Source organism: Heterodontus francisci, chromosome 6, assembly GCF_036365525.1.
Source record: "Heterodontus francisci isolate sHetFra1 chromosome 6, sHetFra1.hap1, whole genome shotgun sequence".
Taxonomy (NCBI): Eukaryota; Metazoa; Chordata; class Chondrichthyes; order Heterodontiformes; family Heterodontidae; genus Heterodontus; species Heterodontus francisci.
In genome coordinates this window covers 43,182,241-43,208,013 of record NC_090376.1, presented here as the reverse complement: position 1 = coordinate 43,208,013, position 25,773 = coordinate 43,182,241, and the positions used below count along the sequence as shown (strand labels likewise).

Sequence of the window (25,773 nt, the reverse complement as noted above, 5' to 3'; positions counted from 1 at the left end):
ATGAGCTAGCATCGCCAGTCTAGGCCTAAGCTTTTGTGGCACAATAAGTCTGTTACCTCTGAGAATATCCACTTCCCAATTGTGCACAGTTCATCTCGTATAACAATGTACTCTCTGAATGGGCAATTCTCCCAATTTCCAGCTTGGATTCTCTGATGTCATTCAATTCTGGATCTTGTGTTTGACTCTTTCAATCTCTCCAGTTGTCATTGCTCTGAGTGTAACATGAACTGCCACAAACCACACAAATAATTCAACTTCCTTTTCTAGTGAAGATCTGTGTGTTTGATCCTCCCTCAGTAGTTGTGACAGCAAGTAAGCAATGTTCATCTTTCCAGCAAGATGACTCATTCACGGTGTTGGTCCTTCAACTGGTTCTATGATGTCTTGGTCAACCAGTTCCTTGATCTTTGCCTCAACTTTCCCTCTCAGACCAAAAGATGCTCTGAGAACAGGCTGGGCTACAGGCTTCATGTTCTCATCAATTGTTAATCTCATTTGGTGGTTGTGCAACTTCCCAATTCCTTGAAACACTGGTCCAAACTCCTCTCGAAGCTCTGCATAGGATTTCACAGTATTCACTTTCAATCCAATGTGTAGCACCCCCCAAGGCTTGGCCAGTTTCTCTACTCAGAAGAGGCTCACCATCCTCCTCAACCACTACAAATTCTGCCTCCACACTCTGATCTCCAGCTCTCACACTTGCAGTGGAGCACCCAACAGTTTGAAGTGGGGTTTTAGATGAGTAAGGATAAAGCTTTTTGACACATTTGAGATGTGCACTTGATACTCTTTGTCTTCAGTTCCTCCCACAATGCTCTGCTGATGACATTATTGTCACTGCCTGAATCTACAATAATGTTCTCTTCAACACCAGCAACAATCACTGGAACTTCCTCTTCATTGCTTCCATTGACAGAAAACATGTGCCCACGATTGCTATTCATGTCCTCATTCACTGCATCTTCTTCAACTCATCCCACAGTTGTACAAATTTAATTTCTCTTTGCATGGTTTGCCAGGCTTCCCACTCTGTTCAACTTTGCTTCTGCACTTGTTGGAAAAATGGTTTGTGCCCCCAAATTTTCTGTATATCTTTCTCTTGGCAGGGCAAATCATCTTTTCCATAGTGCCCCAACTCGCCACAAATCTGTAACACTCTCTCACTGACACACTCGCATTGAACAGCAATAAGGCACTGTGTTTTCTGCACCTCCGTCGCCCCGTCCAAAAACAAACTGCGACTTAAAGGCCTGCTCAGGTCAGGAAAAAAAAACCCACAGCGAACTCGACAGAACCACATCAGACCCGGACCCCAGCCCAAGTCCCTCCATTTTTTTCCCGCGCCCGAGCCAACCACCAGAATATTCACTTTACCTACCTTCCGATTCCAAATCTGCAGGAAGCTGCAGCATGAACGCGATGACGTCATAGAGACGCTCACTCACTCACTGTGCAGACTCACAGTTTCCCTCCTTGATGTCCCGGACTCCCAACTCAGGTAGGCTTTTCAACTTTTGACTTACGAAACTCAACTTCCCAGCAGAGCAAAATGCAATACTTACTGCGTGTGCCCGACCCAGACCCGGAAGAGTGACCCAACCCGAACCCGACACACGTCGTCGGGTTCGGGTCGGGTAGTAGGCCTTTACCGCGACTGTCAGCATATACTTCGTACTCCTCTAGCCACACTTTCCATTTCACACTGATGGTACTGGCATCACCCATCGGATCAAACAGCACAATTCCCCGAACTGCAGACATATCAGCTCCAGCAAATGCCATGGCACAATCCTAAATAACTTCGAATTTACCTAGTTTTCAATGTCACATCTCAGGCTGAAATTAATCAAACTTGAAGTCACAGATCTAACTTTAACAAAGATTTCATAAGTGTTTAATAAAATGACTTCGGTAGAGTTCTGTTCATTGTGCTGCATAGCCTTACAATAACCCCCAGGTCAGGTGTTTTCCCCAAAGCTACTTTCAGTTTCCCTTCCAAGTACCATACATTCTTCAATACTCAAGCCCACTCATACAATCATGACAACCACCTTCTCAAGGACAATTAGAGATGGTCAATAAATGCTGGCCTTGCCAGCAATGCTCTAATCCCATGCATGAATAAAAAAGCCAATTTCCATTATAAATATTGACATAGGAATAATGGAATAAGTTGGCAAGAAATGCAGAAGTCATTTCTACTTGGGCTGTTTCCACTGGCAGGTAAGTAGGTAAACACAGGAGACAGATTTAAGATAATTGGTAAAGAGGGGAGATGAGGAGAACAAAAAAAAACACAGCAAGTTGTTATGATTTGGAATTTACAGCCTGAAAGGATGGTGGAAGCAGATACAATAGAAACTTTCAAAAGGGAATTCATTAGATACTTGAAGGGGAAACAGGAAAGGGGCAAGGGAATGGGACTAATTGGATAGCTCTTTTAAAGAGCTGGCAAAGGCATGATGGCCGAATGGCTTCCTTCTGTGCTATAAGATTCTGTAATTGAGACTTATCATACTACGACTTACCACAAAATACAAAATGGAATGAGGCATAAACATGCTGCTAGCAAAAAGCTGAAGCCTGTAAATTGATTGACGGTAGCAGCATAGACACTGTTGAAAATTGTAGAGGAAATGGTACCACTTAAATTTTCAAGACAGGCAACACAGGCAAAGAGAGCACCTGCAAAAGAACAAAGAACAATTAAATAATTTTACTTATGTACAGAGCAACAACCTCTTGAACATCATACTATCAAACAGATTACTTTTTCAACAAAAAACAACTTTAGTACAAGATGGAAAGAGGGAGGAGGTTCATGTGGAGTATAAAAACTGGCGTAGCCCATTTAAACTAGTTGGCTTGTTTCTGTGCTGTGGATTCTATGTGAAAAAAAAACTAAAAGTTTCTACACTGGATCATTGTGTAGATGGGGTAATATGAGATTCACCATGGATTCAATACCGTAATTAACCGACCGTTCCCCCAAAAAGGTGGTAATTTTACAAAATTGTGCTCCTAGCAAGGAGATTCACTTAGTGGGAAGGCACATTAGGAATGCCTGTGATTTTCTACTGATTAATGAATGAAAGATTGTAATCAGCACGTGCCTAAACCCCGAATATGCAATCCCAATGCTCAAAGATGTATGTTAGAATGAGGCTATCCTTCATGAAGCCTATCACCATTAGGTCAAAGAGGAAATCTTGTCAAACATGTAACAACTAAAGATAAAGGCACATACATATTTTTTTGATGAAACTGTAGCATATGTTCTTATAATATCATTTACAAAAGAGTACATTGATGGCATAGTTGAACATATTTGTACACAGATAGGTTATACAGACATACAGGAGCATCGTACCTCGTCTATAGGTTTTGTTAGGTTACATCACTTAGTGATCTAGGAAGGTGATGCTGTGTTCCCACTTTCCACCTGGCATCAATCTGTCCTTGCCTATAAAAAGCTGTATGATAGGGTTTTTGAGTGGGGATTTGTGTGCACCTCCCCGCAGAAGGCAGTTCACAGAATCGTTACAGTGCAGAAGAAGGCCATTCAGCCCATCATGTCTGCACTGGCTCTCCAAAAGAGCAATTCATTCAGTCCATTCCCCTGCCTTCTCCCCGTAACTCTGCAAATTCTTCCCTTTCGTATAACAGTCCAACTCCCTTTGAATGCTTCAATTGAATCTGCCTCCACCACACTCTCAGGCAGTGCTTTCCAGACCTTAACCACTCGCTGCGTGAAAAGGTTTTTCCTCATGTCACTTTTTCTTCTCTTCCCAAATACTTTAAATCTGTGCCCTCCTGTTCTCGATCCTTACACGAGTGGGAACAGTTTCTCTCTATCTACTGTGCCCAGACCCCTTATGATTTTGAATACCTCTATCAAATCACCTCTCAGCCTTCTCTTCTCCAAGGAAAACAATCCTAACTTCTCCAATCTATCTTCATAACTGAAGTTCCTAATTCCTGGAACCATCCTCATGAATCTTTTCTGCACTTTGTCCAATGCCCTCACATCTTTCCTAAAGTGCAGCGCCCAGAATTGGACGCACTACTCCATCTGAGGCCGAACTAGTGTCTTATACAAGTTTAACATAACTTCCTTGCTCTTGTACTCTATGCCCCTATTAATAAAGCCCAAGATACTGTATGCTTTACTAACTGTTCTCTCAACCTGTCCTGCCACCTTCAATGACTTATGCACATATAAACCCAGGTCCATCTGCTCCTGCATCCCCTTTAGAATTGTACCCTTAAATTGTATATTGTCTGTCCGTGTTCTTCCTACCAAAATGAACCACTTCACATTTCTCTCCATTGAACTTCATCTGCCACCTGTCTGCCCATTCCACCAATTTGTCTATGTCCTTTTGGAGTTCTACACTATCCTCCTCACAGTTCACAATGCTTCCAAATTTCATATCATCTGCAAACTTTGAAATTGTGCCCTGTACACCAAGGTCTAGGTCATTAATATATATCAGGAAAAGCAAAGATCCCAACACTGACCCCTGCAGAACTCCACTACTAACCTTCCTCCAGCCTGAAAAACATCCATTAACCACTACTCTTTGTTTCCTGTCACTCTGTCTCCATGTTGGTACCTTCCCTGTCATTCCATGAGTTATAACCTTGCTCACAAGTCTGTTGTGTGGCACTATATCAAATGCCTTTTGAAAGTCCATGTACACCACATCAACTGCATTGCCCTCATCAACCCTTTCTGTTACCTCCTCAAAAAACTTCAGCAAGTTAGTTAAACATGATTTTCCCTTAAGAAATCCATGCTGGCTTTCTTTAATTAACCGCATTTGTCCATGTGACAATTAATTTTGCCCCGAATTATTCTTTCTAGAAGTTGCCCCACCACCGAAGTTAAACTGGCTGTCCTGTAGTTGCTGCGTTTATCTTTACACCCTTTTTTGAACAAGGGTGTAAAATGTGTAGTTCTCCAATCCTCGGCACCACCCCCGAGTCTGAGGAAAAGTGAATAATTATGGCCAGTGCCTCTGCGATTTCCACCCTCACTTCCCTCAGTATCCTTGGATGCATCTCATCCGGTACTGATGCGTTATCCACTTTTAAGTACAGACAGCCTATCTAATACATCCTATGTAAAAATTTTAAACCCTTCCCATGTCTGAATTAGCTCCTCTTTCACCATTACGAAGGAAGATGATGCAACCCAGGCAAAGACAGATGCGAAGTAGTCATTTAATGCCTCAGCTATGCCCTCTGCCTCAATGTGTAATTCTACTTTATGGTCCCTAATCGGCCCCACTCCTCCTTTTACCATCCTTTTGCTACTTATAGATCTATAGAAAACTTTGGGATTCCTTTTATGGTTAGCTGTCAGTCTCTTTTCATGCTCTCTCTTCGCTTCTCTTATTTGCTTTTTCACTTCCCCTCTGGACCTTCTATATTCAGCCTGGTTCTCAATAGTATTTTCTACCTGGCATCTGTCATAAGCACACTTTTTTTTTGTTATCTTAATCTCTACCTCTTTTGTCATCCAGGGAGCTCTGGATTTGTTTACCCTACCTTTCCTCTTTGAGGGTACATTCTTGACTGTGCCCAATCTATCTCTTCTTTGAAGGTAGCCCATTGTTCAGCTACCATTTTTCCTGCTAACATTGGACGCCAATTTATTTGTTTCAGCTCCAATCTTACCCCATTGAAGTTAGCTTTCCTCTACTTAATTATTCTTACTCTGGATTGTTCTTTGTCCTTTTCCACAGTCAGCCTATACCTTATGATACAATGACCACTGTCCCTAAATACTCTTTTACTGGTACTTGATCCACTTGGCCTACCTCATTCCCAAGAACCAGGTCTAGCAGTGCCTCCTTTCTCGTGGGACTAGAAACATGCTGTAGAAAATTTTCCTGAACACACTCTAAGAACTTTTGCCCCTCACTGCCCTTTACACTACTACTAACCCAGACTATGTTTGATAATTAAAGTCCCCCATTATAACTACCCTATAATTTTTGCACCTCTCTGTAATTTCCTTGCAAATTTATTCCTCCATGTCCTTCCCACTAGTTGGTGCCCGATAGACAACACCGAGCAATGTAATTGTACCTCTGTTGTTCCTTAGCTCTAGCCAAATTGATTCTGTCCTTGACCCCTCTGGAACATCCTTTTTCTCCAGCACTGCAATGCTCTCCATAATCAATACTGTCACCCCATCCCCTTTTCTCCCTTTCCTAAACACCTTGTATCCAGGAATATTTAACACCCAGTCCTACCCTTCTTGGAACCTGGTCTCTGTTATAGCCACAACATCATATTTCCACATGGCAATCTGCACCTATGCCTCATTCATCGTATTAACGACACTCGGTGCATTCACATACATTCACATTAACCCGGATTTAGACTTTAGTACTTTCTCCCTTAATCTGACCCCACCTAATAACTTACTACTCCAGTGCTATCTATCCATCTCAGTATTCTGTGTATGTTGGTATTCCTCTCTGATATTTCCTCCTGGTTCCAACACCTCTGACAAGTTACCAGTTTTGTTTCCCTCGAATCTGAGCTCCCTCGCAGGTTCCCACCCCCCTGTCAATCTAGTCTAAACCTTCCCCAATAGCACGAGCAAATCTCCCTGCAAGGATATTAGTCCTAGTCCCGCTAAGATTCAATACAGGTCCCACCTGCCCCAGAACCAGTTCCAATGTCTCAGAAATCTGATGTCCTCCCTCCTACACCAGTTCTCCAGCCACGTGTTCAATCACTCATGGGACTGGGAGTAATCCTGAGATTACCACTTGGGGTACTGCTTTTTAATCTCCTTCCTGGCTCCCTAAAATCTGCTTTCAGGACCTCATTCCCCTTCCTACCTATGTCGTTGGTGCCAACATGGACCACGACCTCTGGCTGTTCACCCTCCCCCAGAAGAATGTCCTGTAGTCACTCTGTGACATCCTTGACCCTGGCACCAGGGAGGCAACATACCATCCTGGAGTCACGTCTACAGCCACAGAAACGCCTGTCTCTTCCCCTAACTAATGAATCCCCCATCACTACTGCTCTTTCACTCCTCTTCCTCCCCCTCCTGTGCAGCTCAGCCACCTGTGGTGCCACAAACTGCATTCCTCTGAGGAACCATTGCCCTCACCAGTATTCAAAATTGAAAACCGATTAGTGAGCGAGATCGTCTCAGGGGACTCCTGCACTACCTTCCCGGTTCTCTTAGACTGCCTGGTGGTCACCCATTCCCTATCTACCTACATGCTCCTAACCTGCTGTGTGACCATCTCCCTAAATGTGCTATCCACGTAGTTCTCTGCCTCGCGGATGCACCAGTGACTCCAGCCGCTGCTCGATTCCTAAACCCGGAGCTAAAGCTTGTGCAGCTGGTGACACTTCCTGCAGATGAGTTTGTCTAGGACGCATAGTGCATCCATGACTTCCCACATGTCACAGGCTGTACATTCCACTCGACCAAGATGCCCTGTCATGCCTTAACTTTACAAACTATTTATTTTAAGTAGACTAGCTTACCAGTTACTCACCAACCAGCTCCTTCCACTGCACCAAAGAAAGAACCCAATACTGGAGTGTTAAAAAAGTAGAGAAAAGGAGCATCTCCTTCCCCCTTCACCGAACACCAACTTGTATTTCCACACTCTGCTTACAATCGCAACTCCGTTTGCAAGCTGCACCCAGACCTCTGTATTTATACCATATCTGAAGCTGAAACTGCAGCAATCAGATTGGACTGGTTGGCTACGTAACTAATCAGCTACTCTGCAGTAGAACTTGTTCATCCCTGCCTATGACTGGAAGAAACGTACTTTACTTTGTTAACTTACTTTACTTTATTTAGAAAGTAAATACTGGTTAAATGCTAACTGCAGACCAGATTTTTAGAAAGATTTGACACTTTAAAATTCCCCACTCACCAAACTCATATCTCTACACTCTGCTTACAATCTGCACTCAATTTGCAAGCCGCACCCAGACCTCTATATTTATTCTACTAGTTGACGGCTTGGTATCTTCCCATATCTAGTAGGAGGCTGTAATTTAAACGATTCAACTGACATATGTGCTCGACCCAGATGTTATTGGTGGAGTGTGTATCACTTTGCTATAGTACAGGGTGCATTTGCTCGCTCTTAACTGAAAATGGCATTTATCTGAACAATTCAAGCAGCTATAGAGCCAGGGAACAGGCCCTGTGAGGAGAGTTTAGTTGAGCGAATGTCATGTATGCTCATGGCTTTTGTCATGTCAGGTCACGTCTGAGGGCGTGACCAGAAAAACTGGAACAATTCACTTGATCAGCACTTCTGCCAATGGACTCAATATCCACTCCCACCATGCTCAGTGACAACATGCTTTGTAAAGTGGAGGCATCGGAGAATTACTCCTCCAAAAATTCAGGTAGGAGCAGTGTTTCCTGAAGATCCACTGTGAGTATACCTCCTGTGCAGTGCCCTCCTCCTCCCTCATCTGTGAGCTGCTCCTGTTCTCTCCTGTCTTCCTTGATTCTCCTCCTCCTTCCAACCTTGTAGGTAGCTCTATGAGACCACCTATGACTGCAGTGCAACTGTTTAGAAGGCAACCAAAAGCAGTCCAATACCTGCAAAATCATCTTCGCAGCAGTCAGAATTACATTTTCACAGTCAGAAAACAGTTTAAAAAACAAACCTGGCAGTAACCTGCAAGTAGTGGAGGAGCTTGCTAAATAGTGCCATTTCCTGCCTATAGTGTGACAAGTTGCTGGTGACCTAATCTCGTTGCAAGTCTGGCACTGGGGCAGACCAATATCAGAAAAGGATTCTATTCATAATTTTAAATAGTTCTGGTGTACGACATGGATGCCTACAGAACAGCTCAATCCAATATAATGGGCAGTGCTCTTCTGACCATGCATATCGTTGAAATGGGCTGAACACCCATTTTGTGCCTGAGAAATTTATGTGGCAACATTGAATTTCTGGGTCTGTTTGACTCGGCATTACTTAAACATATCCCACTGGCTAACGTAGAATTGGTTTACTAGCTGCTGTAACATGAAGACCTCTTGATTTGAAAAAGCTGGCCCAACCTGGTGATGCTTTCCAAAACTATGCTCAGAAATCCACTTGTGCCATGTAAAGCTAGGAATCTTTGGTTGTGTCAGATTTGAAGAGGAGCTAACAGAGCACAGGCCACTTTTCAGATTTAAAATATTTGTGCATTCTGAAAGATGTTTTAACCATAGACCAGGTAACAGCAACCAAGTTTTTGACCACCTATAGCTGGGGCACTCCCGTGCTCTTCTTCGAAAGGTGCCATGGGATCTTTTACATAGATCAGAGAGTGGTCTCAGGCTAATATTACATCTGAAAGATGGCACCTCTGACAGTGTACCCTCAATGATGTATTGAAGTTTTAGCCTAGAATATGTTCTCATGTCTCTCGAGTGGAGCTTGAACCAATCACCTTCTGGCTTAGAAACAAGAGTGCTACCAATGAGCCACAGCTGACACAAAAAACACTGAAGGCAAATCTAAAAGTTTCATTAGAATGTTTAAGAAAATTAATATTTAACTATCCACTCAGCAAAGATATTTCACAACAGGAAAGAAAAACAACTGAAACAGGATTTCACCATTTGGTTAAAGATTTAAAACTTAAGTGTTTTGTGGGGGGGGGGGGGGGCGGGCGTGGAGGGAAAGGGAATATAGTTAATGTAATTGTTATGGGGTGGGTGGGAAAGGGGTGTTAGAAAATTATTAAATAAATTTGGGGGGGGGATGTCACTTTAAAAATTCATATTAATGGGCAGGGCTGGCTGCCGTTTAAAAATGGCACCAGCGCCTGTGCACAGGCAGCTAACGCCATTGCCAGGTACGGACAGCCCGCCCCTTCCACGTGATTGGGGGGAGGGGGGGGGGTGGGGGTGGCAGACGGCACCGGCTTTTTAAATGAGCCACCATGTGCAAAATCGCGGCGGCTCTTTGACATACAGTCCGCATGTGCTGGCTGCCATTTTTTTAGCGCGCCACCAAGATCGGCGGCAGCTCTTAAAATCCAGCCCATAGCTTTGGGATCTAGAGAAAAAGGGGCTGGATTTTCAAAACAGGGTCAGAACCCAAGCCTAGATGATTTCCGGGCCCTGACTCCATGCCACAGCTGTGTTGCCAATGCAACACAATCATCAAATGGTAATGCCCTAAATTGCACCTTGGAGTCACTAGCTGGTGAAAGAGGGAAATGGCAACACATCCTGTGGACTGGTGTTCACAACCACTATGATCAACTGCTACTGCAGCTTGGCAACAGGCACCAACATCAAAGACAACAACTCATAGCATCACTTGCCAGCTTCACGTGCAACACTTGTGGCAGAAACTCCCTCTCAAGGACTGGCCATCAGCAAAGGTGCATCTAAATGGACTGTTTGTTGCGTGTCCATCATCTTTCGTAGCTGGAAGGATGCTGACCACCAATTGTGCAGAAGGCAAGCTTGGTGCCCAATTAGTGGTGCCAAGCATCTGCAAGAGGCTGTAGCTGCCTAATGCCAGAGACAAAGGCAAGCGGCAGCCATGAGGGGCCTGCGGCTGCCTTGCCAAGGAGAGCCAAGTAAGAAGGACAGCAGAATGAATTAACAGGTGAGGCAACAGTTCCATAATGGAAAAAAAGTCCTGCACTGGGCCCGGCACAAGATCGCCATGGGCTGAAAAGATTTCTTGCTCAAGCAACAAGGTTAGCCCCCTGCCCGCTTCGAGCCCAACAGCTGTTCTCTTTGAAAATTACTGTGCAGACCGACCACTCCCCTCGCTCCATTAATGAGCTCCCAAAGGAAAATAATGGCCCCTTAATTGGAGGCAAGCGGCTCCCGCATTCCCTCCTCTCCGGCCTCGCATTAAAATTGCAGGCTGCCCCGGAGGTGTAGGTTTTGGAGACGACCTCCGGGACCGCGATTTTTTAATATCGCATTCACATCAGCTCCCAACCCCATGGCCCTTTCAAACTCTAGCCCAAGATTTCAAGTCAATTGAACCATATTGCCATTTAGAACCAGGTTCTACCTCTTTCTCATCAAAGCATGTTACTTCTATTGCGTCACTGCCCTGAAAAATACTTAGACTTTCTGCGCCTAATTTCTTTAGCTTTATGACTGAAGTAACAATATTTATTCTGTCCCAATGCTGTCGTCACCTTTCTACGCCTTACAGTACAAGCTGCCAATAATTATGTTCTGCTCTGAATATCAATTAGTGCTTCATGAAGTTCCTTGGTGCAATATAATTTTCTGGTCTTGTTGAACTGAGTAAGGCTGTGCAAGTGATTGTCACAGCTACTTAATGTGTCAGAAGCAACAATGAATGGTGTTTCTATCGCTCTTTCACCAGTGAGCTGCTTTATAATCATAATGGTTTGTGCTGACCTGAATTCAATTGCATGCATAAAAGAATGGAAGTTTACACTCCCTCAATAATGCACTGGAGTCTCAGCTGAGAATTTTGTGCTCAAGTCTCTGGAGTGAGACTTGAACACACAGCCTACTGACTCAGAGGCGAGAATGCTACGAACTGAGCCATGACGGAGACAAATAAAAACAAATATTGCGGATGCTGGAAATCTCAAATAAAAACAGAAAGTGCTCTTGAGATGGTGCAGGAGGGAGGGGTTCAGATTTTTGGGACATTGGGACCGGTTCTGGGGGAGGTGGGACTATTACAAATTGGACGGTCTACACCTGGGCCGGACTGCAACCAATGTCCTTGGGGGTGCTTTTGCTAACGCTGTTGGGGAGGGTTTAAACTAATGTGGCAGGGGGATGGGAACCAAATGAGGTCAGTAGAGAGTAAGGATGTAGCAACTAAAGCCTGTAAGGAACTAGATAATGAAGTCAGCATGACTAAGGGAAAGAGTAGGCAGGGAGCAGATGATGAAAGCAAAGGGACTGGTGGTCTGAGGTGTATTTGTTTTAATGCAAGAAGTGTAGTAGGTAAGTCAGATGAACTTAGGGCTTGGATTAGTACCTGGGAGTATGATGTTATTGCTATTACTGAGACTTGGTTAAGGGAAGGGCATGATTGGCAACTACATATCCCAGGATAGCGATGATTCAGGCGGGATAGAGAGGGAGGTAAAAGGGGTGGAGGAGTTGCATTACTGGTCAAAGAGGATATCACAGCTGTGCTGAAGGAAGGCACTATGGAGGACTCGATCTGTGAGGCAATATGGGCAGAACTCAGAAATAGGAAGGGTGCGGTAACAATGTTGGGGCTATACTACAGGCCTCCCAACAGCGAGCGTGAGATAGAGGTACAAATATGTAAACAGATTATGGAAAGCTGTGGGAGCAACAGGGTGGTGGTGATGGGAGATTTTAATTTTCCCAACATTGACTGGGATTCACTTAGTGTTAGAGGTCTAGATGGAGCGGAATTTGTAAGGAGCATACAGGAGGGTTTTCTAGAGCAGTATGTAAATAGTCCAACTCAGGAAGGGGCCATACTGGACCTGGTGTTGGGAAATGAGCCGGGCCAGGTGGTTGACGTTTCAGTAGGGAACTACTTTGGGAATAGTGATCACAATTCCGTAAGTTTTAGAATACTCGTGGACAAAGACGAGAGTGGTCCTAAAGGAAGAGTGCTAAATTGGGGGAAGGCCAACTATACCAAAATTCGGCAGGAGCTGGGGAATGTAGATTGGGAGCAGCTGTTTGAAGGTAAATCCACATTTGATATGTGGGAGGCTTTTAAAGAGAGGTTGATTAGCGTGCAGGAGAAACATGTTCCTGTGAAAATGAGGGGTAGAAATGGCAAGATTAGGGAACCATGGATGACAGGTGAAATTGTGAGACTAGCTAAGAGGAAAAAGGAAGCATACATAAGGTCTAGGCGGCTGCAGAAAGACGAAGCTTTGAAAGAATATCGGGATTGTAGGCACAATCTGAAATGAGGAATTAAGAGGGCTAAAAGGGGTCATGAAATACCTTTAGCAAACAGGGTTAAGGAAAATCCCAAAGCCTTTTATTCATATATAAGGAGCAAGAGAGTAACTAGAGAAAGGATTGGCCCACTCAAGGACAAAGGAGGAAAGTTATGCGTGGAGTCAGAGAAAATGGGTGAGATTCTAAACGAGTACTTTGCATTGGTATTCACCGAGGAGAGGGACATGACAGATGTTGAGGTTAGGGACAGATGTTTGATTACTCTAGGTCAAGTCGGCATAAGGAGGGAGGAAGTGTTGGGTATTCTAAAAGGCATTAAGGTGGACAAGTCCCCAGGTCCGGATGGAATCTATCCCAGGTTACTGTGGGAAGCGAGAGAGGAAATAGTTGGGGCCTTAACAGATATCTTTGCAACATCCTTAAACATGGGTGAGGTCCCGGAGGACTGGAGAATTGCTAATGTTGTCCCCTTGTTTAAGAAGGGTAGCAGGGATAATCCAGGTAATTATAGACCGGTGAGCCTGACGTCAGTGGTAGGGAAGCTGCTGGAGAAGATACTGAGGGATAGGATCTATTCCCATTTGGAAGAAAATGGGCTTATCAGTGATAGGCAACATGGTTTTGTGCAGGGAAGGCCATGTCTTACCAACTTAATAGAATTCTTTGAGGAAGTGACAAAGTTGATTGATGAGGGAAGGGCTGTAGATGTCATATACATGGACTTCAGTAAGGCATTTGATAAGGTTCCCCATGGTAGGCTGATGGAGAAAGTGAAGGCGCATGGGGTCCAAGGTGTACTAGCTAGATGGATAAAGAACTGGCTGGGCAACAGGAGACAGAGAGTAGCAGTGGAAGGGAGTTTCTCAAAATGGAGACGCGTGACCAGTGGTGTTCCACAGGGATCCGTGCTGGGACCACTGTTGTTTGTGATATACATAAATGATTTGGAGGAAAGTATAGGTAGTCTGATTAGCAAGTTTGCAGACGACACTAAGATTGGTGGAGTAGCAGATAGTGAAGGGGACTGTCAGAGAATACAGCAGAATATAGATAGACTGGAGAGTTGGGCAGAGAAATGGCAGATGGAGTTCAATCAGGGCAAATGCGAGGTGATGCATTTTGGAAGATCCAATTCAAGAGTGAACTATACAGTAAATGGAAAAGTCCTGGGGAAAATTGATGTACAGAGAGATTTGGGTGTTCAGGTCCATTGTTCCCTGAAGGTGGCAACGCAGGTCAATAGAGTGGTCAAGAAGGCATACGGCATGCTTTCCTTCATCGGACGGGGTATTGAGTACAAGAGTTGGCAGGTCATGTTACAGTTGTATAGGACTTTGGTTCGGCCACATTTGGAACACTGCGTGCAGTTCTGGTCGCCACATTACCAAAAGGATGTGGATGCTTTGGAGAGGGTGCAGAGGAGATTCACCAGGATGTTGCCTGGTATGGAGGGCGCTAGCTATGAAGAGAGGTTGAGTAGATTAGGATTATTTTCATTAGAAAGACGGAGGTTGAGGGGGGACCTGATTGAGGTGTACAAAATCATGAGAGGTATCGACAGGGTGGATAGCAAGAAGCTTTTTCCCCAGAGTGGGGGATTCAATTACAAGGGGACACGAGTTCAAAGTGAAAGGGGAAAAGTTTAGGGGGGATATGCGTGGAAATTTCTTTACGCAGAGGGTGGTGGGTGCATGGAACGCTTTGCCAGCGGAGGTGGTAGACGCGGGCACGATAGCGTCTTTTAAGATGTATCTAGACAGATACATGAATGGGCAGGAAGTAAAGAGATACAGACCCTTAGAAAATAGGCGACAGGTTTAGATAGAGGATTTGGATCGGCGTAGGCTTGGAGGGCCGAAGGGCCTGTTCCTGTGCTGTAATTTTCTTTGTTCTTTGAAATACTCAGCCGGTCTGTCAGCATTCGTGGAGAGAAAAACAGAGTTAACATTTCAGGTCTGTGACCTTTCATGACTGAGACAAATTTGCCTAGGGTTTAATAGAGAGTTTTGTTAATCTTCTATTGTTGACAGCAGGCAGATCAGCGTTGCTGTCTCCTTGCTGTACCTAGGTGTCGTCTTCTTCTGGGACTCATTGATAATGCCTCTTTACAAGGCGAAGTTAAACAGTACACAGCAGCAATTTCTAATAAGAACATAAGGAGCAGGAGTAGACAATTCAGCCCCTCAAGCCTGCTCCGCCATTCAATACGATCATGGCTGATCTTATCTTGGCCTCAACTCCACTTTCCTGTCCGTTCTCCATAACCCTTCAACCCATTACTAATTAAAAATCTGTCTATCCCCTCCTTAAATTTACTCAATGTCCTGGCATCCACCGCACTCTGGGGTAGTGAATTCCACAGACTCATGACCCTTTGAGAGAAGTAATTTCTCCTCACCTCTGTTTTAAATCTGCTACCCCTTATCCTAAAACTGTGACCTCTCGTTCTAGATTTCCCTAAAAGAGGAAACATCCTCTCTACGTCTACTTTGTCAATCCCCTTAATCACCTTAGAAACCTCAATTAGATCTCCTCTCATTCTTCTAAACTCCAGAGAGTAAAGGCCTAAACTGCTCAATCTCTCTTCATAAGACAAACCCTCCATCTCTGGAATCAATCTAACTGTAGCTAATACAGTTCTGCTGTGTACCATCATTACACTCAACTAACTCAAAGCAGTGTTCGATGCTAGATAGAACATCCGCAATTACATTATTCTTTCCCGCAACGTGGATAATCTTTAAGTGATAAGGTTGCAATAGTGAACTCCATCGGAATAGTCTGGCATTCTGGTTTTTAAATTTTTCCACAAAGGCTAGGGGGTTATGATCAGTATATAACAGTGTCTCTCTGTAGTTGTGGCAGATATAGAATTCAAAATGCTTAAGAGCTAGTAATAAGCCAAAGGTTTCGTTTTCCACTGTTGAATATCTTTTTTGGTATCAATTTAGCTTTTTGGAAAAGTATCCCACTGGTCTTTCTATCCCTGATTCATCGTCTTGTAACAGGACTGCACCGACCCCCAGGTCACTGACATCAATTGCTACCTTGAAGGGCTTAGTGAAATTTGGAGCAGCCAACATTGGTTCATTGATCAAAATGGCTTTCAGCCTCTCAAAAGATGCTTGGCACTCCCTTGACCACACTACCCTGGTTTACATTTTTGTAACAGATCTGTCAGCGGAGCAGCTATAGTACTAAAATTTGTTGCAAACTTGTGGTAGAAACCACACATCCCCAAAAACCTCAATTTCTCACTTAGTCTCAGGGGTAGGGAACTCCACCAATGCTTGTACTTTCACGGTTCTTGGCAACACTTGTCCTTACCCTACTATATGTCCGAGGTAGGTTGTCTTTGCTTTTGCAAATTCACTTTTGGCGTGGTATATCCACTAAATCAGTTGATTGTAATGTTCTAAACAGAGCTTCCAGTTGTTTCAAGTGGTCCTTCTAAATGTCACTGTATACTATCACATCATCAAGGTAAATGACAGAGTTAGGGACACTCTACCTCTTGTTTCAGCAGTCTCTGAAAAGCTGCCGCAGCATTTTTCTTTTAGTCCAAATGGCATCACTCAGCATTGGAAAAGACCATTTGGCGTGACAAAGGCCAATATTTCTTTAGTTCGGGGTGTCAAAGGAATCTGCCAGTATCCCTTTAACAAATCTATTTTTGTAAGAAACATGGCACTGCCCATTCTGTCAATACGGTCTTCCAAGCAAGGAATTGGGTAGGAGTCTGCTTTTGTTACTGCATTAACCTTTCTGTAGTCTATGCAGAATCCAGTTGAACAGTCAGGTTTAGACACGAACACTATTGGGGAACTCCAGCTGCTTTGACTGTTTTCAATTAGGTGGCTTTCCAGCATGCATTAGATTTCTGCTTTCACCTGGGCCTGTTTCTCTGGACCTAAGCAATAAGAATGCTATTTTATAGGAAAGGATTCCCCTACATCCACATCATGAGTGGCTGGCATGAGGAGCCTTGTTAGGTCTTCTCGTTGTTCTGCATCTCAATGTGAAAGCATAGTGTCCAATCTTCATAACAATTCAGTATTAGCGAACTGGATAGTAGGACGTTAAATTTGAGAATTGTCAAGGCCGCCATCTGCCTCATCCTCACTATCCCTTTCATCCTTCACTATCCCTGCTAACTGACATACTTGTGCTTGTTTATCCTCTTCCTGGTGATGATACTGTTTCAACATATTGATATGACACAGCCGATTCTTTTTCCTGCGATCTGGGGTTTCAATCAAAGAATTTACTTTAACAATTCTTTTGACCACTTTATATGGACCACTGAACCCGTGCTTTCAGCAGTTCATCCTGTAACTGCAGTAATACTAACACCTCATTCCCTGGTTGAAATGTTCGGGTCTTGGCATGCTTGACTGCTCATTTCTTCATGGTTGTTTGGGAAGCATTAAGGTGTTCCTGAGCCACTTTGCAGGCTCTCGTGAGCCACTCCCGGAACACAGACACATAACATAACACAGAAGATTCGTCCCTCTGTTCTAAAAACCTTTCTTTAATTAGTTTTAGAGACCACTTATCTCATGTCCATAAACAATTTCAAAAGGCCTAAAATCACAAGGTGATTAGGTGAACCCCTGGCGGCAAACAAAAGAAATTCGAGCCCTTTATCCCAATCATGGGAATATTCATGACAGTATGCCCTGATCATCGTTTTGAAGGTCTGATGGTACCTTTCTAAAGCCCCTTGTGTCAGTGGGTGGTATGCTGAAGACTTTAACTGTGTTACACCCAAATTACCCATAACTTCCTGAAAATTTTCAGGTGTAAAATTGGAACCTTGATCTGACTGAATCTCAATCGGTAATCCATATCTAGTGAAGAACTGGGTTAACTTCTCTACCACTACTTTGGCAGAAATTGTTTTCAAGGAATGGCCTCTGGGAACCGAGTAGCCATATCCACGATAGTGAGTATATATTGGTGTCCCACTTTTGTTTCAGGTAAAGGTCCTACACAGTCTACCAACACCCTGCTAAATAGTTTCCCCAAAACTGGCATGGGAATTAGAGGTGCCGGTTTTATGGCAGGTTGCAGTTTTCCCATAATCTGGCATGTTTTACAAAATTGTACCACGTCCTTGAAAAGACCTGGCCAGAAAAAATGTCGACCTATATGTGATCTGGTCTTCAGGATTCCCACATATCCCGCTATAGTAATTTCATGCACTATCCTTAATATTTCCCGGCAATACGTGGGCAGTCCCACTGTCTGGTGAACAACCATCCATTCTTCAGCCGCAGGTCTGTGACGAGATCTCCACTTCCTCATCAGAATCCCATTTTTAATATAGTAGCTTTCCACAACTCCCTTTGCTTCGGCTTCTGTCAGAGCCGATTGTGCCACTTTATTTGACTCTGGATTGGCTTGCTGAGCCTTGATCAAAGAAGATTTATTGAACATTCCCTTCGGATTATCCAAATCCCCAAAGAAAATTTCAGATATTCGACTATCTAACTGTAGTGCCAATTTTACCTCTAACAATGGAACTTGTTTAACCATTGCTCGGGTCACTACACATGAAGGAAAAGTTCCTGGAACTTTTTCCTGCAACTGTTCTGTCTCTTTGACGTCACATGGTCTTTCTTTGACTACTGGAAAAGCTACTACCTTCCCTCCGGCCAAATCATTCCCCAAGGTAGGTCAACTCCGTCTATAGGCAAACTATGTACAACTCCTATGGTTACCATTCTAGACATTAGGTCACACTCTAGGTACACCTGATACAAAGGTACGGGTATATACTTACTGCCAATACCATTCACTAAAACATTGGGATTTAGTGCACTCTCTGGTGGAAAAGTTATGCCTTTTCCCAGTAAAAGAGTTTGGGTGGCTCCTGTATCGTTAGTATAACTATAGGTTTACCTACCTCACTTGAGGGATAAGGAGTTACTTTTCCATGGAGCTATGGAGGGGCAAAGGGATTTGGATGCCCATGTACACAAATCACTAAAAGCTAGTACACAGGGACAAAAAATAATCAAAATGCAACAGAAATTTTCACCTTTATCTCAAAGGGATGGAATACAAAAGTAGGAACTGACCACAACTGGCAAGTGTGCCTATTAAAGCCACAATCACAAACTTGGAATGGATGCAAAATGTGAGGAGATATGACACAATGGCACTCGCCGCTGACCTTGAAGAAAGTTACCCAGAAGGATCTAGTGATTTCCATGGTGTGGATTTCCCCTTTCCTGACAGCAGTTTGGATCTGGCACCAAGTCAAGGAAATCTCCAGGCGCCCAGCAATAGTGATATCATCAAGCAGGGTAAGCAACCAATCATACTGGAATATTCTCACAGACAGCAAACCAGGAAGTAAAAACCACTGAAACTCCACTTTTAATTTTTAAATGTTATAAATTGTTAAATAAATGACTGAGACATGCACATGGAATTAAGATAGAAGCTAAAATATCACAAACAAACTTTAAAATAATTAAGAAATGCTGGAACCACTCAGCAGGTCTGGCAGCGTCTGTGGAAAGAGAAGCTGAGTTAACGTTTCGGGTCAGTGACCCTTCTTCGGAAGTAGCAAATTTGCTACTTCCGAAGAAGGGTCACTGACCCGAAACATTAATTTTGCTTCTCTTTCCACAGATGTTGCCAGACCTGCTGAGTGGTTCCAGCATTTCTTGTTTTTATTTCAGATTTCCAGAATCCGCAGTATTTTGCTTTTATTTAAAATAATTAAATTGGAGAATATCTTCTAGTGGAGAAATTTGACATTGAACAAATATAAAATTACTTGTTCAGGGTCAGCGAGGTTGTTTAGTATCAAGTATGAACTTAGTACACCTTTAAAAACCCAGATACATTTTTTTAAAAAGGTGTAACTTTTTCAAGGGTTTTTATAGTGAGACTAAGAGCTTTAAGAGTGGAAATTCTCATCAGTTCAATGGTTTCCCGTTGACTACAGTTTGGGGGGACTGCAATAGCCCACCCTCTGGAGAAGTGTATGGAATCACTGACAGCAACTTCCAGATTTCTGTGTTTAACTGCACATGTGCAGACTTCAGAAGTTGCTGCCAGTTTCAAAGACGTAATGATGGTGAACGCTGACAGTTTTGGCATCATTACTACTAGAATATCCAGGCTTTAAAGGATCTAACCCAACTTTCTGAATGGAAGCCAACATGTTACACAAATCTAGGAATAGAAAACACAAACACCTGATGCAAAAAGTATTTTAAATAACTGACCTTGATCCTTAGGCGAGACAGACTTTGACATCATTGATCGTAGGACAGGGAATGGCACGGCAGCAAAAAGAGAAACCAGTCTCACTGTTTAAAACAAGGGCAAAATTGATCAGTCATAAGTATAAAACAAAAGCCAGATTACATTCATTGTGGAGTCTCAAACACCACAATCTTACTTCTCCCCAATTATACACATCTGTTGTGATTTATTTGAAAATTTGAAGTTTATTTGACTATTCTAGACTTGACTATTCCATTGCATTCCTGGCTGGCCTCCCATGTTCTACTTTCCATAAACTTAAGGTCATCTAAAACTCTGCTGCCTGTTTCCTAATTTGAACCAAGTCCCATTGCTCCACCGCTCCTGTGCCATTACCGCCGGGGTGGGGGGGGGCCCTCCATGGCCCACAAAGTGCTCCAACAGGAGGGCTCCCCCCCCACCTCCCCCGAGCCTGCAGGGAGGCCGCCAAGGTTTACCTGCCGTTGTCCCCACATGGTGAAGGACCCACCCGTCGCTGGTAAAAATGCCAGTTGTGGCAGGAAGTGGCCTTTAATTGGCCACTTAAGGACTTCAATTAGCCTCTGAATGGGAGGGCTGTCCACCACCTTCCCCACTGCAGGCAAAATGCCATAGTGGTGGGAAGGCAATAGGCACGCCACCCTCCCCCAAACTGCACCCCCTCCTTGTTATTCACTCCCATTCCCTCCTCCCAGCCCATTCCTTGAGGCCCTGTAAAATCCCAGCCACTGTTTCTATTTCTGGTCCAGGCAGCATTCAGGCATATCTGTTCGTGTTAGGAATGATGAAGCTTATAAGATCATAGAAGAAGTAGTACATTTGGCACCTCATCTTTCAATTAGGGCCAATGAAGCATTGAGTGAAGGGGACTCACTTTTAATCAACAATAACTTTTAATTTATTTGCACATTATGTGTGTATCTGTCCATCTGTGCTAAAGCTAGCTTCTCTAATCCTACTTCCCTGGCCTTTCATCATATCCTTTTTTTTTCTTTTTACAAATGCTTCCCCAATTGCCTTTTAAATAATTTTGTTAGTCTCTGCATCAATAATCAAATATTTTTAAAATTCTATTTTCCAATAACCCTCTGTAAAAAAAAATCTAACTTGCCCCTTTATTCTTCTAGTGAAACTTGATGTTTATCACAATCTCTGTTCTCTACATCATTTAACAAATTTTCAAGTTGTGACTTCTACCTGTTCCAAAACCATTTGTTTTGAAATATATGGATACCATAATGCTGTAGCATTTACTTACTTAACATTCAATTTGCAATGAATAACACTCTAGAGCGTTGCAATAACACTTATACCATCATAGATTTGTTTAAAATCCAGATGTATAATTCACAAACAGTTACATTATAATGGGATGATGATAGAACTGGGACTATTTTAATTAAGTTTTGAAATTTGGCCCTTTTTGTCTGACCCCCAAGTTGAATTTAATTATGTAGATTCTTAAATCCAGAACATTTCATTCTATGACTAAAGTTTAACATACCCAAAAACATTAGCAGAGTAGTATTGGCAAAGACAGCCATGATCATTCCTCCAACAAAGGACAATATCCCAATAAGAACTATGAAAGGATCTTGAAGATAGTGGGAAAACAGAGTCACTCCCAGAAAACTCGTCAGAAATGTAACTAGTCCAGCTGCAGAGCCATATCCAATAAGGATTTCATTCCAACAAAGAGGTGTATTTAATTCATAAAGAGTAAAAAGTCCTGCAGCACCAAAATTAACAAGTCCAAAGATTGAAAAAGCAAGAAGCAACATACTGAGGTGGACACGTTTTCTAAAATTAGAATTAGTATAAAGAGTTAAAATTCCAGACAGTATTTCTCTGAATTTGTCACAGCCTGATTCTTGGTCTTGTTCATTTCTTGATCTCTGGACACTCTCTTCAAGGAAAAAGATGATATACACAACATTGGCAAAATTAATCAATGAGATGGTCAGGATTGGCCAATTAAAGCCTACTGCCCTTAAGAAGTATCCAGATGATAGCGCTCCTATGCCACCCATTATGCCAACAATCATGTCAAGCAACGCCATGCGCATATTTTTCTGCTTGCTAGAACTCACATCCGCTACATAAGCAAATGCTCCCCCAAATAAAGTTGTGAAGCCACCAAAACATGCACTAAATGTCATGGGTATAAAAATAACATAAATGGGCCACGAAAAATAGGTCACTGCTAAAATGGCCAGGCTGGTAATCAGAGCCCCTATAGTAGGAAGGAGAAGAGATAGTCTGCGTCCATAATGATCGCTGTATGCGCCCAATATGAAGGTAGCAATTAGGCTGGGAATGAATTGAATCAAAGTCAAGTACATAAAGAAGTGAGAAGATATTTCCTGGACCACCTAAAAAAAAAGTAAACAAAGAATTAAATAAAATCACAGCTTGAACCTTTTTAAAACAATGAGATATTTCAATAGAATTAAGCAACTGTCTCCAGTCACTGTTCTTGGTACTAATTTGTGAACTAAATATATAGTCATTGACACTCAACTTCAGTAATTGTTAAAATAACTCAAATATACAAATATAAAAATATTCCGAAATAAATGTTTCTCACATTAATTAATGCAAAGAACTGTTTCTCTTTGAAGGTCTAGCAACTTACATTTATATAATGTGGTTAATGTAGAAAGGTGCTATCTAAATGCAGTTCTTTTCTTATATAATAAACTGATCAAATCTGTTAGTTTGCTTTTGCTTCAGTTTAATTTTACTTCTTCCTAAGGTTGATATGTAATATGTATAATGAAATGTATAATTTATCACAGTGTTATCTGTTGATCAGTCAGAGTTATCAGGAACTTAGAGGCAATCCACATTATTTCTAGTGAGTATATCATCAGTAAAAGTATATATTGTTCACCCTGTGATTTCTATACTCAAGATAACTTTATCTATGAGGTCACGTTTTGGTTACGAGCTGGGACAACATCCAGGCTTGGGCTGATAAGTGACAAGTAACATTCACTCCACATAAGTGCCAGTCAATAATCAGTTCCAACAGAGATCTGGACCACCTACTCTTGCCATTCAATAGCAGTACTATCACTAATGGCCCTAACATCAACATCCTGGGAGTCACCATTGATCAGAGCCTCAACAGAACCAGCCACATAAATGCGGTGATTACTAGAACTGCTGAAAAGCTGTGAATGGCTCACCTCCCGATTCTCCCAAGCCTCTTCACCATTTACAAGGAACAAGTCAGGAGTGTGAGCTAATATTCTCCATTTGCCTGAATAGGTGCAGCTGATAACTCAAGAAACTGAACACCTTACGGGACAAAGCAGTATGATCGGCACTCCATCCACTCTCTCCACCACTGAGATACCGTGGCTACAATGTGTACTATCAACTGGGTGTGACACAGCCAATAGTCAAGGCTTGTCCTGCAGCACCACTGACGTCCCACTGCCACTCTGACCTCCGTCCTCCTACACTGTTCCAATGAAGCTCAATGGAAGCTTGAGGAGCAGCATCTCTTCCTTCGATTATGCATTTCATAATCCTCTGGACTCAAATCTGAGTTCAACAATTTCAGATCCTAAAATGTTGTTGTTATGCACAGCCAGTTTTTTCAATGCACAGTACCTTTAAATTTTCCTGTGCAGCCATGCAGGTACAGTAACAGAACAAAGTCTGTGTCGTACTTTCCAGGCTGCTGCATGGCTGTGCATGCATGCAGTTTAGTGGAAATTGTGAACTACTACCATTTTTTTGGGAAGGATATTCTGGTAACAATTCGGCTGTCAGTAAATTGCTCCTGTCTTTCACCCTATCAGAGAATTTCCCTTTGGTTCTTTCCTGCCCTCCCTTCCCTTTTCCTCCACCTGTAATTGCTTCAAACCGGTTATATCTGTAATGTTTTGCAGATCTGATGAAAGGTCACAGATGTGAAATATTGACTGGAATTTTACGCCCCCCCCCCCAAAGAGCAGGAAGGGGGGTGTAAAATGGAGCGGGAGGCACGGGGGGCCCTTCCCGACCTGCTCTGCCACCACTTTACGCAGGGCGGCGGCGGCGATAAAACGGCCCACTTGCCCCAGGCCAATCAAGGCCCGTAAGTGGCTATTTAATGGACACTTAAGGGACTCTGCCCACCGCACGGGGATTTTACCCATGGCAGGTTGGGCAGCCCAGGCCCGGGAGAAGCCGCCTGACAAAAGCAAGCTACTTTCTGATGGCCTTGGGGGGGCTCTCATGCTCAGGCACCCTGTGCCCAACAGAGGGCCGCCCCTGCTGCCCGAATCACCCCCAACACCAAACACACTCCCCCCATCCCCCAATCGACCACCCTTGCCTCGCAAGGGCCCAACTGATCACCCCCGGCGAGGCACCAAAAACGTACCTTCGTTCCGCGGCTCCCCAACATCATCTTTCCAATGGCTGGGTTGCAGTCTCAGCAGTGGCCACCGCTTCCGGTGGCGCTGCTGGGACTAAGAGCTGCCAGCCCGCTGATTGGCCGGCAGCTCTATTAGGCTGGATTACCTGCCTCAATGAGGTGGAAGTCCCGCCTCAGACAAATTAAAGGCCTAGAGATCGCAAAATGCGGTCCGGATCCCTAGGCCAGTTGGAGGCGAGTTCGCCACCGACTTTTCAGTCAGTGAATGGCTCCATCTGCCGAGGGAAAATTTCCGGCTATTATGTTTCTCTCTCTACACATGCTCACAAGCTGAGTGCTTCCAGTGTTTTCTGTTCATATTTCAGCATCTGTCGTATTTTGCCTTTTGTAATAGCTCTTTATTTGCTTGGTGTCAAATTTTGATTGATACCCCTTCTGTGAAGTGCCTTGGGACATTTTACTGCATTAAAAGCACTGTATAAATGCAAGCTGCTGTTATATGTTAGGTACCTGTTTGTGGCACAGGCTCAATTTGTTTTTATTTTACAAATTCCCCAGTTTGTAATCAAAGATAGATTGCTTAATCCAAACTAAAATAGTGATCGTTTTAAAAAAAATAATTAAAAGGCTGATGCCACTTATTGGAATGATAATTAAAACAGCTTTTATTACAGAAAGTGATTTACAATTGCACTTTAAAATGCAGTTTAGTAGGACATCAGCTGTGGATACTGACCTGTTGTTTCATGTACACAGGATTGCTGTGGTTCTGGAAGCACTGTGAACTATTATCATTATCAATGTAACTGCTGTTAGTCTCCCTCTCCCATATCCTGCGATAAATATACTGCTGAATTATGAGATAAACTACGATATTAGGCAAGGTGTAAAGGGCGACAACAGGTTCAACAAGAAATAGCCGTGCCATTGTTCTTGGGAAACAGGGCCCTGTGTATAAAACAAAAATCAAAGAAGACCATTGTTAGCAAAATAGTGTGGACTTGAAAGGAAAACTAAACCTAAATTAAGACTAATCAAGTGGAACACAAACAAAATCAGTGTGGCTAACTTCAGTTTTGTTTATAGCACGTCCAGTTAAATAATTACTGCTGACATAAGACAACATGTAATTTGCCTACATTTTGTATCCAATGGGATAATCATCCTCTTTCTTTCTGTCAGATAATGCCATCTTTCAATGCTGCATTGAGGGCCG

General features: G+C 43.2%; 1 protein-coding gene across 2 annotated transcripts in view; it reads right to left on the bottom strand.

The window, feature by feature from the left end:
* The window catches only part of LOC137371270 (lysosomal proton-coupled steroid conjugate and bile acid symporter SLC46A3-like), a 43,019-nt gene that overhangs the window by 10,567 nt on the left and 6,679 nt on the right, over positions 1-25,773 (bottom strand). For both annotated transcript variants that reach the window (XM_068033543.1, XM_068033541.1), the window contains exons 2-5: positions 25,294-25,505; positions 21,690-22,557; positions 20,167-20,250; positions 2,532-2,688 (exon numbers count right to left, since the gene is read on the bottom strand). In XM_068033543.1, the coding sequence (XP_067889644.1) occupies positions 2,532-2,688; positions 20,167-20,250; positions 21,690-22,557; positions 25,294-25,485 (1,301 nt within the window). In that variant the 5' untranslated portion in view covers positions 25,486-25,505. The remainder of the gene's footprint in view (positions 1-2,531; positions 2,689-20,166; positions 20,251-21,689; positions 22,558-25,293; positions 25,506-25,773) is intronic.